Consider the following 14,843-nt stretch of genomic DNA (forward strand, 5'->3'; position numbering starts at 1 on the left):
GTGGTTTAAGCTCAAAATGGGCTGTATAGTGCGCCAATCCCGCTGTATAGCCCCTGCCACCCCGACAGACTCTATGACGAGGGCTACGTCGACGGCCTCAGGCGACCAAGGTGACGGAGCAGGTCACAGATGGGAAGCACCAGTGGCAGGCAGCGGAGCCCCAGGGGGCAAGCCATTGTGTTAGTGGGTGGGCCAGTGTTTGGGTGGACGTCCACACGCAGCAACAGTAACCGCCATAGTCGTCACATGGCGACAACCACACCAAGACCGCAGGAACGTGACTCCACTTCGTGGATGGTGTGGGACCTCGGCGCCGATGGAGCTGGTGCCAGCAATCAACCACAGCACAAAACGAGAAAAATTCCCACTGGTGTAGGCTATCACTAAAGGGAGGGTATCGAAAGTGCTATTGAGGTAGATGCCTATAATGGATGCGCCATTCAAGAGCATGGCGATTGACAATCGAACCACTCACTATGTCAGCAAGGAGTTACAGGTATATATTGACTAATATATTATGCTGCATGATACCCGGAAGCCATTCCACTTCGAGGAATCGAGACAGTGGAAGTGGCAGAGGCACTGGTGTCCATCTGTGCGAGAGTAGGAGTGCCAAGAGAGTTGCTGAGCGATTGTGGGACTTGATTCACCTTAAATCTCGAGGGAAATGGCAAGGTTACTTTTGATTAAACATTTAATGACCACCCTCTGCAATCGCAAATGTAATGGATTAGTTTAACGAATGAATGGCACATAAAAAATATGCTGATGTCACAAGAACAGTGTTTGGGTGGACGTCCACAAGCAGCAACAACCTTGTACCTTTTGTTATTTGCCTACAGGGAAGTACCACAGCAAAGCATGGGTTTCTCGCCCTTTGTGTTGTTCTATGTGTAGTGGGCACAAACAGACACTCAGACGCACGAGCTGGAGGTGATAACAGCCCCCGGTCCCACTAGGAGACCTGCTTTTATCCCCGTGGCGGGGCTCGCTCCGTCCCTGGCCACGACCACCTTCTTGAACTCTCGAGAAGGGTCTCTCCTGGAAATGTGGTCTCCCCAGCCCCCCTTTTGGGGGTACCCAGGTGGACGCCCCCAGTCACGTGTCCTCCGGGGTCAACCAGAGTGCCATGGCCCCGGGGAACCCCGTTCTCGAAGCGAGCATCCGCCTTTCACCCTATCCACTAGGGCGGACATTATGCCCAGCGCAGGGTGTCCCTGATAGCAGTACATTGCGTGGTGCGCCATTCTCAGGCTGGCCACACACTGGCATCCAGCAATGTCACTACATATGGAAGAACAGTGAGGGGCCCTATGGGAATACGGAAAGAACTGCTCACTAAAGAGGATACGCCTTTGACTTGTGGAATCGGTTGGAGGAGACATTTCAGCTAGCTATGCAAAACCTTAAATGCCGCAGCTAAACAGAAGCGACTGTATGACCGATGGACAATGGACGGGATAATTTAAGTCGGGACAGTGTTGTTGCTGTTGCCTACCTAACATAGCAAATTACTGTTGTTATTAAAGGGTCCATTTGTAATAACAAAGATAATTGGAGTGGCTGACTACTCTGTGCATATAAATGGGACATTTACTGGAATGTCGAACGGGGTGTAAACCAAACTGAGGAGCTAATAGTATTCGGATGTGGAGCAGTCCACATGGATGGCGAGGTAAAGCTGTGTCACTACAACAATATCGGTACACCTTACGCAGTATTAAAGGCTCTGACAATATTGGTGCCTTCTACCTGAGTTGATGTCAGCAGTAGCTGCCCAGGGCAAGCCGTCGTGTGGCTTCTCTTTTACACTTGTGTAATGCAAGTGTAAATGGGGTTGCTGCTGGGCTCTGGCCCAATCACACGGCCCGGGGTATTGGGGGCGGATCCCGGTATGGGGGGCATGTGGGAGGGGCCGCCGTTCACCTCGCCTCCAATGGGAAGCGAGGTGAATGGAGGTGGAGCCAGCAGGGCATTATGGGAAGGCCGGATCTGACGATCCGGAAGGGGAGGAATCAGGGTCACGTGGGAGAGAGGAGGAGCCCGGAAGAGATCGGGGGAGTTGTTTGAGTGAAGAAGCAGGACCACGTTGGGTGGCCGCCGCACCATCAGCCGTGTGGCTGATGGAGCTTCAGCACACCGTCGGCCAGCGGTGTGCGGAGTGGGGAGGAGCGGAGCGACTGACGGGAGAGCGCGTGTGGGGCACGCGCGAGAAGGAGCTGACGGGAGAGCGCGTGCGTGGCGCGCGTGAGGAGGAGCTAACGGAGGAGCGTGTGGGGCACATGAGAGGAGACGCTGGTCCCTTGTCAGGACCAGCGGGGTGTGAGGACGAGTGGAGGAGCTGAGGAGGAAGCGCGTGCGGGGCGCGCACGAGACGACGCTGGTCCGCGGAGGAGACCAGCGGGGTGCGGAGAAAGAACTTAAATAAAAGACCAATTGAGACCAGCAGTGCCTGACGGAGTCTTTTATTATACTTGCATGAGATGAAGTAAACTAAACGTTGCCTCTCCTTAGGAGGGAGGAAATGTGAAGGGGTGAAAATTGAGGGTAACACCCCTGGCTTCCCTCTGTGGCAATTATAGCTGGTGGGACTGGTTTTAGGAGTATCGGTGTGGGGAAGCCCGATTATGCAAATTTTACTTCTATAAAATGGGCAAAAAAGAAGGGGGACGCAACGTGAGAAGAAGGGTGTGGCGCTAGCAACCAGGAGCAGCACACCTCTACCTCCCGCTGGAGTGTGGAGACATCACACAAGGGAGGCTGCAGTGCTATACCTACTGTTAGATTGAGGAGACCACATCAAAGAAGGCAATAAAAATCTGCATATTACTTCAGGCTGACTTAAGAACTGGGAAATTCAGGACCGTGAGTCTTTGTTAACGGACTTGGCGGTGGGTGCATAAGAGTGATGGAGTTTAGCGGTTTTATGCGTGTACAAATGAGTTCCTTTTTATTTAAGTCACATACATAGCACACAAGTCAGACAATGCTTCTGGGGTTCTGCCTATAAGTGTGTATGAAAGTATAATCGATAAAAGTGTGGCAAAACAACCAATCTGCCTGGTGTTACATCCCTCCCCAAAGAATCGCACTCCCCATAAACCCTGCAACTATTCCGAATTGTTATACTCACAGCAAGTCGTGTACCTTACGAGTCGGGAAGGTGAATTGTCGCCTTATGTCAGAAGGGGTGATGTTGGACAGGATTGGCAACCAGACCTCAAAACATTCTCTATCTTCCAGAATGTATTCACCATGTTTATAAATCTACATGTTAGATGTTAAAACTTTGGAGCAGTGTTGCAATGTTTTATGCACAGTGTTATGAGCCCGGTGATCTGAGTGTGGTTCCAGTGATAGACAACATCAATGGCAAGTTACATCTGAAGCAGTTTGTCAGTTCACTCGCTCAAGCAACCCCCATGAGTAATAAGGCATGAGGAGGCTTTCATCCACCAGTGGATTGGCAGGGATGTAATTGATTACTGATCCGCAACCAATTGCCAGAATAAGTTTAAACCCAATGTGTAATAAACGTTCGTTATCAATTAATTAATATTATTAAAACAAAACTAGCCCAAGGATGTGGTTTTAAATATTCATAAGGCCTCGGCACAGATTCGTTGTCTTTCTGTTTGTCTTGGTGTGTGTCTCGCTCGGTGTGTTTTTGTGTGTCTCTCTCTGCATGTGTATCTGCCTATGTTGTTTCCATGTCTGTGTTTTATCATTCATTCTTACCTGATGATGGTTGAGGGTGTTGCAATCGAAACGTCGTATTCTATTGTTAGGTGATTTTATTTTCTACGTGACTTTACCGAAAGAACCAAAGAGTATTTCCTACAGTCACGAAAGTTTTATTCATAATTAATTAACTCTAAACAGAAAATGGTCATTTGCATATTATTGAACGTTTTATTGTGATTTTAATAATTGTTTCCTCATTTGCTTTGTTTTGTCAAAAAAGTTAAACATTTTGTTTTAAATGTCGTTCATGCCAGATGCCGTCCCAGTGCCAAGTTACATCATTGTAACCATCACCAACAAGACTATGACGTCCATTACAGTATCCTGGATAACTTCTCTCCCTAACGCGTTCTACTACTTGATCTACGTGACAGAGACTATCAGTGGAAGACAGATTTACAATTCATATTCATATTCAAACACTTCCACATTGACTAACCTGGTTTCTGCAAGGAACTACTCTGTGTCTGTGACGGCTTACAACGGGTCCTCCTCCCAAATATCAGATGTCGTCATGGACCGTACCTGTAAGTACCAATATGGTCTACAATCAGTAACTGTACTGTATCTTCAATTGGTCACGAGTACTGACGAATCCTATTTCGACAATTTGCAGCCAACCTGCTTAATTCATATCTGGAACAATTGAACGTCACCCATTAGACAGCTTCGAAGGTCAAGACGAGCAATCTGGACTATGGGAGCTATCACAATGTATATACGAGCTACATTTAAGGGGGTCGGAGTGTTGGGCTAAATAAAGATAACGATGGCTATGTGATTAGCTTGTTGCCACCAGCTGTGCAATCTGGAGGTAACGTTGCGGTCCCGTTGAGGAAATCTGCAACCGGGGTGCGTTGTGTTAAAAAGGTAACTGAGGATTGAACACATTTTAAAGCTTCGCTACATACGGAATGTCTTGCACCTTAAGAAATATATTTTAAGGTGAATTGTTGCCTTATATCAGAAGGGGTGATGTTTGGCAGGACCGATAGCCATAGATCTAAACATTCTCCCAATATTACGAGCTGTTCTCTGCTATCTTCCTGAATGTAATTGCCATATTTATAGGTTTACATGTTAGATGTCTAAACGTTGGTGGGGCAGTGGTGCAATAGTTTGCGCACTGCGATATAAACCCGGGCATCTGAGTGCGATGCCAGCTAGAGACATCAATGGCAAGTTACATCTGAAGCAGTCTGTCACACTTCACTCACTCGCACTGATAGTGATGGTAAAATTTGGTCAAGCAATCCCGATTACTAATAAGGCTTGAGGTTTTCGTCTACCAGTGGATTTGTAAAGGGCTGTAAATCATTACCGATCCGTAACTATAGCCTGTCCGCCCTGTCCCTCTCTGCCTGCTGTTAATTGGAGTGAGGATAGGTTGGCTATAAAAACAATAGACGTGTAAATTAGGGAAATCATATTTTAATGACAATAAACATTTCAACAATATTCATTTTTATATCATGGAACATCTGCAAACACACTTATTCTGCTTTCCCCATTTGCTCAATGTTATTGTTTTACTTCCCCGTGAACAGCACAACACAATAACACCAAATGCTATCAACGATTACAAAACTTATATTTTCACACACTATACTCATCTTTCAACTCCGTTATATATTCGATTCAAGTTGGAATAATCAAATGGTTAATAGATTTGTAAAAAAAAAAAAAATGCGCTACGACACAGACACCATTTTATGAGATTCCGCGCGCAAAACCGGCAAATAAAATACAACTAAATAAGTTAACATTTCACACCTGCAATAGCGATCAAAAACACCCTCCACGTCATAACGCCACGGCTGATTGTCTCTTAATGGGATTAAGCACCATTGTTAATATCCTAGAACAAATTATTCTAAGTATTTTAGATATTGAAATCAACGTTAATGTAAAAGTCTTAACTGTGCATATCTTCATTACCACCAATAACTCAACAGTCAAGCAACATTACCGAGTTCCTGCAAGACAATTGACATTCAAATCATCATCTTAGGCGATCCCTCGCAATTGAGGATTATTGTTTTCCATAGAAAAGTTGGATTTAATTATCTGTGGGTCCGAAGATGACTGGAAATACCGATTGAGGATCGATAGATTCTGCCGCAGCTCGGGCATCCGTGGTGGTGGTGTGGAACTGCATTAGTAAGTCGGGCTGCAGCGTTGCTGTCTCCGCCGGTCCCACTTTTTCTGTTTCCGCCATTGAGTTTCATTGAAATCGACTCTGTGTCCATCTGAGGTGACCATGGAAGAGTCTCCATTGATTTGGTGTCAATGGAGCACTTCATACTCTTTGGTTCTTTCGATAAAGTCACGTAGGTATAAAATAAAATGAATCACTACGTTTCGATCGCAACACAAGCGGTCGTCCTCAGGCGGAAAAAAGTAACCCGTAAAAACAAAGTTTTTCACTCTAAATCCTTTATATGCGTGGTGGCTAGAGTCCTCTCGTCCTCTGGCTTGAGATGGCTGCCACCTATGGGTCAGATGATTGCCTGCCACCATTAAGCAATTGGTAATTAAATATAATTTATTTTTTTCTAAAAAGTGTAAAATTTTGGAAAAAAATTTCACGAAAATAAATTGTCACGCACAACGAGTCTGTGTGCAAAATGTCAGCTCGATTGGGGAAGTGGGTTAAAAAACGACCGAAAGATTTGCACGGTCGTAAGCGCGCAAGCAAGCAAGTGAACTTAATATAAAGGATTGAAAATATATAATCAAGCAGTGGAACTGCAGAACTAGTTCAGCAGTTCAACTGCTGGACGACCGCTTGTGTTGCAATCGAAACGTCGTGATTTATTTTATTTTATACCTACGTGACTTTACCGAAAGAACTAAAGAGTATGGATTCCTGCAGTCACGAAAGCTTTCAAATCAAGAGGGAGCGATTGATGTTGGCCTTTGAGGACATCCTTGAAGTGCTTTCTCTGCCCTCCTCTTGAACGCACACCCCGACTTAAGCAGAGAGCAGAAGACTCCCTTCGGGAATCTGGAGTTGGGCATATGGACGACATGGCCGGCCCAACGAAGCTGATTTTGAATAATGGCCTGAATGCTCGTGTTTGTTTGCGAGAGGACGCTGATGTTAGTTTCGTCTGTCTTCCCACCTGATTTAAGGATCATTTATAAATGGAGCTAATGTAATATGCTGCTTGCCAGCAATGGATCAGCTAAAATGTAAATTGGGGGCGTGCCTCGTACCCTGCAGTACACGTAGGGCTCTGGGTCCAATCTCTGATCACCATTTGATTATCTTTAATTATAAAAAATTAACCCGTAAAAACAAAGTTTTTCACTATAAATCTTTTATATGCGTGGCGGCTAGAGTCCTCTCGTCCTCTGGCTTGAGATGGCTGCCACCTATGGGTCAGATGATTGCCTGCCACCATTAAGCAATTGGTAATTAAATATAATTAATTTTTTCCTAAAAAGTGTAACATTTTGGAAAAAAATTTCACGAAAATAAATTGTCACGCACAACGAGTCTGTGTGCAAAATGTCAGCTCGATTGGATCACGGGAAGTGGGTTAAAAAACGACCGAAAGATTTGCACGGTCGTAAGCGCACAAGCAAGCAAGCAAGTGAACTTAATATAAAGGATAAAAAAAAACGAATCTGGCTAACCATATCAATTAGCATAGTGCACAATAATATGTGTGATTAATCAAAGCTGACCTCACACTGGCTACACAACCAATGGTCAGAAGAAGTATCAGCCCAATGTGTAATAAAATTTGGTTACTGAAAATTATTAAGACAAAACTTGCCCAAGCATGTGGTGTTCAACATTCAATGGTAATTCTTGTTCACTCTTAAATCGACACCAAATGGTAATTTACATATGTTATTGTATTATGAAAGATTACAGAATGTTTCACAATTTTCACTAATTTGTTTCCATTTGCATTGTTTTGTTAAAGTAAGACATCTTGTTATTACAATATCATCCATTCTAGATGCCGTTTCAGTGCCAAGTTACACCATTGTAACCATCACCAACAAGACTATGACGTCCATTACAGTCTCTTGGATAACTTCTCTTGTGAACGCATACTACTACTGGATCCACATGACAGAGACTATAAGTGGAAGAGAGATTTACAGTACCTATTCATATTTTACCGCGTACACATTGACTAACCTGGTTCCTGGAAGGAACTACTCCGTGTATGTGACGGCTTACGATTTGTCCTCCTCCCAAATATCAGATGTCGTCATGGACACAACCTGTAAGTACTTATACGGTCTCCTATCAATAATTCTACTGCATCTTCAATTGACCACTAATAATGACAACACTTATTATAGCCATTTGCAGCCCAACTGATTATTTAACATCTGGCACAATTGAACTTTATCCATTAGCCAGCATAGGTCAAGATGAGCAGGCTGGTAAGTATTATCAGCTTGTTACCACAATCTGTGCAATCTGGAGGTAACATTTCGGTTTATTTGATGAATTCTGCAAACAGGGTATCTTGTGATAAAACGGTAACTGTTTATTGAACACATTTTTAATCAAAGCTACATGCGGTATGTCTTGCACCTTACGAGTCGGGAAGGTGAATTGTTGCCTCATGTCAGAAGGAGTGATGTTGGACAGGACCAGCAACAAAACATCCAAACATTCCCCCAATATTGCAATATCTTTCTGAACGTAATAGCCATATTTATAAATTGTCATGTTAGATGTAAATACTTTGCTGGAGCAGTGCTGAAATAGTTTATGAACTGTGTTATGAACCCGGTGATCTGTGCGAATCCAGCCAATGGCAACATCAATAGCAAGTTACATCTGAATCAGTCTTAGGCCCACTTCACTCGCTCACACTAGTAATGGTGATGAAGTTTGGTCAAGTAATCCCTGAGTAAGAAGGCATGATGAGACTTTCGTCGACCAGTGGATTTGCAAAGGCCTATAAATTATCACTGATCTGCAACCCATGATCAGAAAAATAATCAACCCAATGTGTAATGAATTTTGGTAACTGAGAAGTGAAAACTACATATAAAACTAGCCAAGCATATGGTGTTCAATAGTCATAATTAATTTCCATGAACCCTTACATCAACAACAAATGTATTCATGTATTTGTCAACATCATTGAATTATTAAAGAAAACAGAATGTTTTCAGGATTTTTTTTTTCAATGTGCAGTAAGTTTTGTATTTTCTTTACTTTGTTGACTAAATATCGCCCATGCCAAATGTCGTTTCAGTGCCACTTTATACCATTGTAACCATCACCAACAAGACCATGACGTCCATTACATTCTCTTGGATGACTTCTCTCCCTAACGCGTACTACTACGAGCTCTACGTGGGAGAGACTATAAGTGGAAGCCAGATTCCCATGAAAAATACACATTTGAACATGCTCACATTGACGGACCTGGTTCCTGGAAGGAACTACTCCGTGTCTGTGACGGCTAACAACGGGTCCTCCTCCCAAATATCAGATATCGTCATGGACAGAACCTGTACGTACTTATATGCTCTACTGTCAATAATTGCACTGCATCTTTAATTGACAAGGTACAGTGAGGGACAAAAGTATTTGATCCCCTGATGATTTTGTACGTCTGTCCACTAACAAAGAAATGATCAGTCTATACATTTAATGGTAGGTTTATTTGAACAGTGAGAGACAGAATAAAAAAAATCCAGAAAAACGCATGTCAAAAATGTTATAAATTGATTTGCATTTTAATGAGGGAAATAAGTATTTGACCCCTCTGCAAAACATGACTTAGTACTTGGTGGCAAAACCCTTGTTGGCAATCACAGAGGTCAGACGTTTCTTGTAGTTGGCCACCATGTTTGCACACATCTCAGGAGGGATTTTGTCCCACTCCTCTTTGCAGATCTTCTCCAAGTCATTAAGGTTTCGAGGCTGACGTTTGGCAACGCGAACCTTCAGCTCCCTCCACAGATTTTATATGGGTTTAAGGTCTGGAGACTGGCTAGGCCACTCCAGGACCTCAATGTGCTTCTTCTTAAGCCACTCCTTTGTTGCCTTGGCCGTGTGTTTTGGGTCATTGTCATGCTGGAATACCCATCCACGACCCATTGTCAATGCCCTGGCTAAGGGAAGGAGGTTCTCACCCAAGATTTGATGGTACATGGCCCCGTCCATCGTCCCTTTGATGCGGTGAAGTTGTCCTTGTCCCCTTAGCAGAAAAACACCCCCAAAGCATAATGTTTCCACCTCCATGTTTGACGGTGGGGATGGTGTTCTTGGGGTCATAGGCATCATTCCTCCTCCAAACACGGCGAGTTGAGTTGATGCCAAAGAGCTCCATTTTGGTCTCATCTGACCACAACACTTTCACCCAGTTGTCCTCTGAATCATTCAGATGCTCATTGGCAAACTTCAGACGGGCATGTATATATGCTTTCTTGAGCAGGGGGGCCTTGCGGGCGCTGCAGGATTCCAGTCCTTCACGGCGTAGTGTGTTACCAACTCTTTTATTGGTAACTATGGTCCCAGCTGCCTTGAGATCATTGACAAGATCCTCCCGTATAGTTCTGGGCTGATTCCTCACCGTTCTCATGATCATTGCAACTCCACGAGGTGAGATCTTGCATGGAGCCCCAGGCCGAGGGAGATTGACAGTTCTTTTGTGTTTCTTCCATTTGCGAATAATCGCACCAACTGTTGTCACCTTCTCACCAAGCTGCTTGGCGATGGTCTTGTAGCCCATTCCAGCCTTGTGTAGGTCTACAATCTTGTCCCTGACATCCTTGGAGAGCTCTTTGATCTTGGCCATGGTGGAGAGTTTGGAATCTGATTGATTGATTTCTTCTGTGAACAGGTGTCTTTTATAACAAGCTGAGATTAGGAGCACTCCCTTTAAGAGTGTGCTCCTAATCTCAGCTCGTTACCTATATAAAAGACACCTGGGAGCCAGAAATTTTTCTGATTGAGAGGGGGTCAAATACTTATTTCCCTCATTAGAATGCAAATCAATTTATAACATTTTTGACATGCGTTTTTCTGGATTTTGCTGTTGTTAGTCTGTCTCTCACTGTTCAAATAAACCTACCATTAAAATTATAGACTGATAATTTCTTTGTCAGTGGGCAAACGTACACAATCAGCAGGTGGATCCAATACTTTTTTCCCTCACTGTATAATGACGAACCCGTTTCTTTGCCATTCGTAGCCCAAATTATTATTTCACATTTGGCACAATTGAACTTGCCCATTTAGACAGCATAGAAGGTCAAGACAAGCAGGCTGGACTGTGGAATATGACAGTAAATATGGCTGTATTTAAAATTTTTGCAACGAAGTGCCTCATCTGCAGGTAAGATAGCATTTCCTTTGACTACTCCCCTAGTACCAACCGAGTCTATTCCTCACTTCTCTCCCAAGTTTCTAGCCCTCATTAACTCTAACTGGCCTCTCTATTGATGTGCTTTAAAGAAAGGCCTTTGCCAGAATTGTTGCTTATTATATATATTGAGTTTATTTTTAATTGTGCATGACATGGTAATTATGTACATTTAGCAGTAGAGTAGCTATTCATTCAGCGTACACAAATACGTCTTAGTGCTCTCTAGCTTCAGGGTTATATCGAAGTTGCGTTTGTGCATAGTATGGGTTTGCCTCGCTTTTTGGTTCTGTTTGTGCGATTTTGCGTAAATTTGCCTGACCTATTTCTACCCACAATTCGCCACATGTGGTTTAAATTCAATTATATGCAGCTATGCGGTCAGAAGTGGTACACCATTGTGTGTGTACTGTTTGCGCTACTTGGCATGCATCTGTCTTGTGTGGTTAATTGTAGGTTGGGTGACTGTGGCTTATGCTCTGTGGTTTTGCTTTGTGTCCCGTTTTTCGAATGCATCTACTGCATAAAGCAAATTAATCTGTAAATGGAATTTAAAGCTCCCTGGCAAAGCCACAATTTCTTTGCCCCATTATCTTACTGTGGCCTCGGGACATACTACTTTTACGTTTACTTTTGAGTACAAACTCACATTGGAAAACATTACAGAACCAAAGCCCAAGAGTGTTGTGTTTTCCTCATTCTCTGTTGCTGTTTTACAGTGCCACCTAAAGTGAATGCCTCCGTGCTTTCGAAGACCACGACAACCATGACCATCTCATGGCCCACCAATACTTGGGATGTGGACTACTTCACTGTCATCTTAAATGAAACAACTAATACTTCCGTAACTCACACCCTCAATGTATCATCTAGCCCAGCGACATTGACGTATCTGGTACCTGGCAGCAATTACAGTGCATCTGTAGTATCTCACAGCGGGAGAAATGCCACACCATCAGACATAATATCAGACAGAACATGTAAGTACATAATTAGCTCATCTATTATTGATTTTATTACATTTCTGATATGTTAGACATAATCGATGCCATTACCTGACTGTGAGTGGTAAGATGCACCATTAGAAACTGTTTCAACGAGGGGAAATACTATGCTTAAAAGCCCCACTGTCAACGCCTTATCTATGCCTACCTTATTGCAGACCAATTCAGATCTTATTGGTCACCCGGTGCCCTTATAAATATCAACGTTCATGCTCCAAAATCCCATCACAAGGGAGAAAGATAAACAGACAAACATATAAAAATAAATGTTGCCCGTATTGAAACGGCTGTACGCCGTTTGGACCTTAACTCAATGTCTCTGTACAAGAATACGAGTAAACCATATGGGTTTACAGGTATGCACTGTGCAACAAACTGTGATGTCATTTCCCACAGGTGTTGAACTGTATAAACATAGCATGATGCGGTAATGACTTAGTGCTCTGTCATGGTATTAACTACCCATATATTTCCTGATGTTAATGTTTATGATTGTTTTATGACTGTGAAGTTTGTGACAGTCAACATTTCATGGACATTCTTCTTTCCCCAGATCCAGCAACTGTCAGAGGCTTTTATTGCTTCAAGTATTCCACGGAGAATATTTCCTGCAGTTGGTCTCTCCCCATTGGCGTGTGGAGCTTGCTGTACCTGGAAGTGATTAATGGCAATACTCTATTGCAGACTGTGAGCATTTCAAATGAAGAGCCCTTTTTCATAACCGTATATCCTGTGGGCGATCCGATTGTAGAGCAACAAGGATATGGAAATACCAATAGAACATTTGCCATGCTTGGACGTCTGAATCCGAACACTGAATATCAAGTCAATATTACCACCCACTCAGGAGATCTGTACAGTGAAACTGTACAAGGAAACGCAAATACCAACGTAGGCGGTAGGTTCGTTGATTGTATTGATATTTGAGTGCCCGTGATTTGTGTGTCTTGTGCCAATATACGAACGCATCCATCTGTCACCATTATAAATGGGTGCAATGTACTTTAGAGTTGGCCAGGTGGCCTAATGGCAAGGGTCCACTGTCCAGGCACCTCTCTCCAGCCCCTCTGAGCTATATCACCACATTTTTACTTTCTAACCTGTGCATATCTCTAAAATGACACCTCACCACATTTGTGTGAATACTGTAGTTTCTAAGTTGTCATCATGATATAAACCCAACAATCTAGATTTGAAGTTTTCGTGACTACGGGGATCTATACTCTTTGGTTCTTTCGGATTCAGTTTCAGCTTAATTTATTTGGTATAGCCCTGTGAGCCATTCGGCTCTTGAATTAGGTGCAACTGCAACAATCAAAAAACAAAAACATGAACAAGAAAACATCTTAAAGTGACTACGTGACAATGTGCAAACAGAAAATCCAGGAAAAAACAGTACACATATTATAGAAAAAGCACCAGACACCAACACTGTGTGCAAAAATCCCAGTGTGATGCAAGTTAAACAACAACCACAATACAACTTAGATTTAGGTCATCAGTCTAACTCCGTAGTACAACAAACAAACATGGCCACACCAAAAAACTTTTCAAAATCACCAAATAAAGACATAAAAGCAATGTAACAGTGATCATAGGAACTGTGACCGAATTTTCACAATAAAGTCACATAGGTAAAATATATTTTTTTTACCTTCGTGACTTTACCGAAAGATCCAAAAAGTATAAACCCAACAACTTGAGATCCTGTCAATAGCTAACAGAATTATAGTTCTGGGCCTCCCCGTGATCCACTAAGCCTTATATGACTGCCTGGTGAAGTATTAAACGTCAGCACTGGTGACGCTTGTGGAACTGGCCTCGTAAAACCCTCTCGTGCGCCCATCCTCACCTTAGTTAGCTGCTCATGAAGAGCCCTTCCCTGGACAGGCTTTAAAAAATGATGAGGGATTTTGTTTTTTGAGGTGCAGTGATTGTTTAGAACACTGCACTATGAACCCGGTGACCAGAGTTCATTTTCTGACTACAGTGAACACCAGTGGCGAGTGATATCCGACACTGGTCTGAGGTCCCCCCCCCCTTCACTCTCCCGCACTGAGCAGCATGTCGAAGTACGGTCAAGCAATGCCCATTCCTTCATCCAGCAGTGGATTAACAAATTGCTCTCAGTGACTACAGTCTGTGTAACTGTGCTTATGTCCAAACCTCCCGTGCTCATATGGACAGCTCCTCCACCCGTTCCGAACACGGTGGTCATCACAACGGTGCAGAACCAGGTGACACCGAGCAGCCTAACCATCTCCTTCAACTGCAGCTGGTTCAAGAACACAAACGGCGACCTCAAGTACTACACGGTCATCGTCAAGCAGTCCGAGGGTAACGCAATGGGCGTGCCATGAATATGGCTCGGTCACTTCATTCATGCACGACTAAAATTATAGTTAACTTACTCTTTGGGTCATTCGGTAAGTCACGTAGGTGAGAAAATGAAAATAAAAAAACATGTATTAATTTACGACGTTTCGGGAGCAACATAAGCGCCCGTCATCAGATTGGACAACCACAGCAAGAAAACAATTGCTAATGTTGTCGAGAGAGCTGCTGCAAAACAGGAGGTTATATATATAAGAGAGGAAGGGGGGCGCCAGGAAGGGGAGGCAGAAGGGGGGATGGTGAGGCTGCTTGAGTACCGGTGAAGGGAGAAACAAAGGGGGGGACGGGAGGGATAACGGCAACTGCAGGAGCGGAATTGGGGGGGGGAGGCAGATGGGATAACCAC

General features: G+C 43.6%; 1 protein-coding gene across 2 annotated transcripts in view; it reads left to right on the forward strand.

Annotated features, from left to right (window-relative positions):
* The window catches only part of LOC144733875 (receptor-type tyrosine-protein phosphatase beta-like), a 122,958-nt gene that overhangs the window by 78,450 nt on the left and 29,665 nt on the right, over positions 1-14,843 (forward strand). The window contains exons 8-13 of one of the 2 annotated variants that reach the window (XM_078615882.1): positions 3,999-4,271; positions 7,731-7,991; positions 8,982-9,242; positions 11,819-12,079; positions 12,657-13,001; positions 14,291-14,440. In XM_078615882.1, the coding sequence (XP_078472008.1) occupies positions 3,999-4,271; positions 7,731-7,991; positions 8,982-9,242; positions 11,819-12,079; positions 12,657-13,001; positions 14,291-14,440 (1,551 nt within the window). Of the gene's footprint in view, positions 1-3,998; positions 4,272-7,718; positions 7,992-8,981; positions 9,243-11,818; positions 12,080-12,656; positions 13,002-14,290; positions 14,441-14,843 lie in introns of both variants that reach the window. The other variant, XM_078615881.1, reaches the window with a different exon arrangement.

This window comes from Lampetra planeri, chromosome 48, assembly GCF_965212315.1.
Source record: "Lampetra planeri chromosome 48, kcLamPlan1.2.h2, whole genome shotgun sequence".
Taxonomy (NCBI): domain Eukaryota; kingdom Metazoa; phylum Chordata; class Hyperoartia; order Petromyzontiformes; family Petromyzontidae; genus Lampetra; species Lampetra planeri.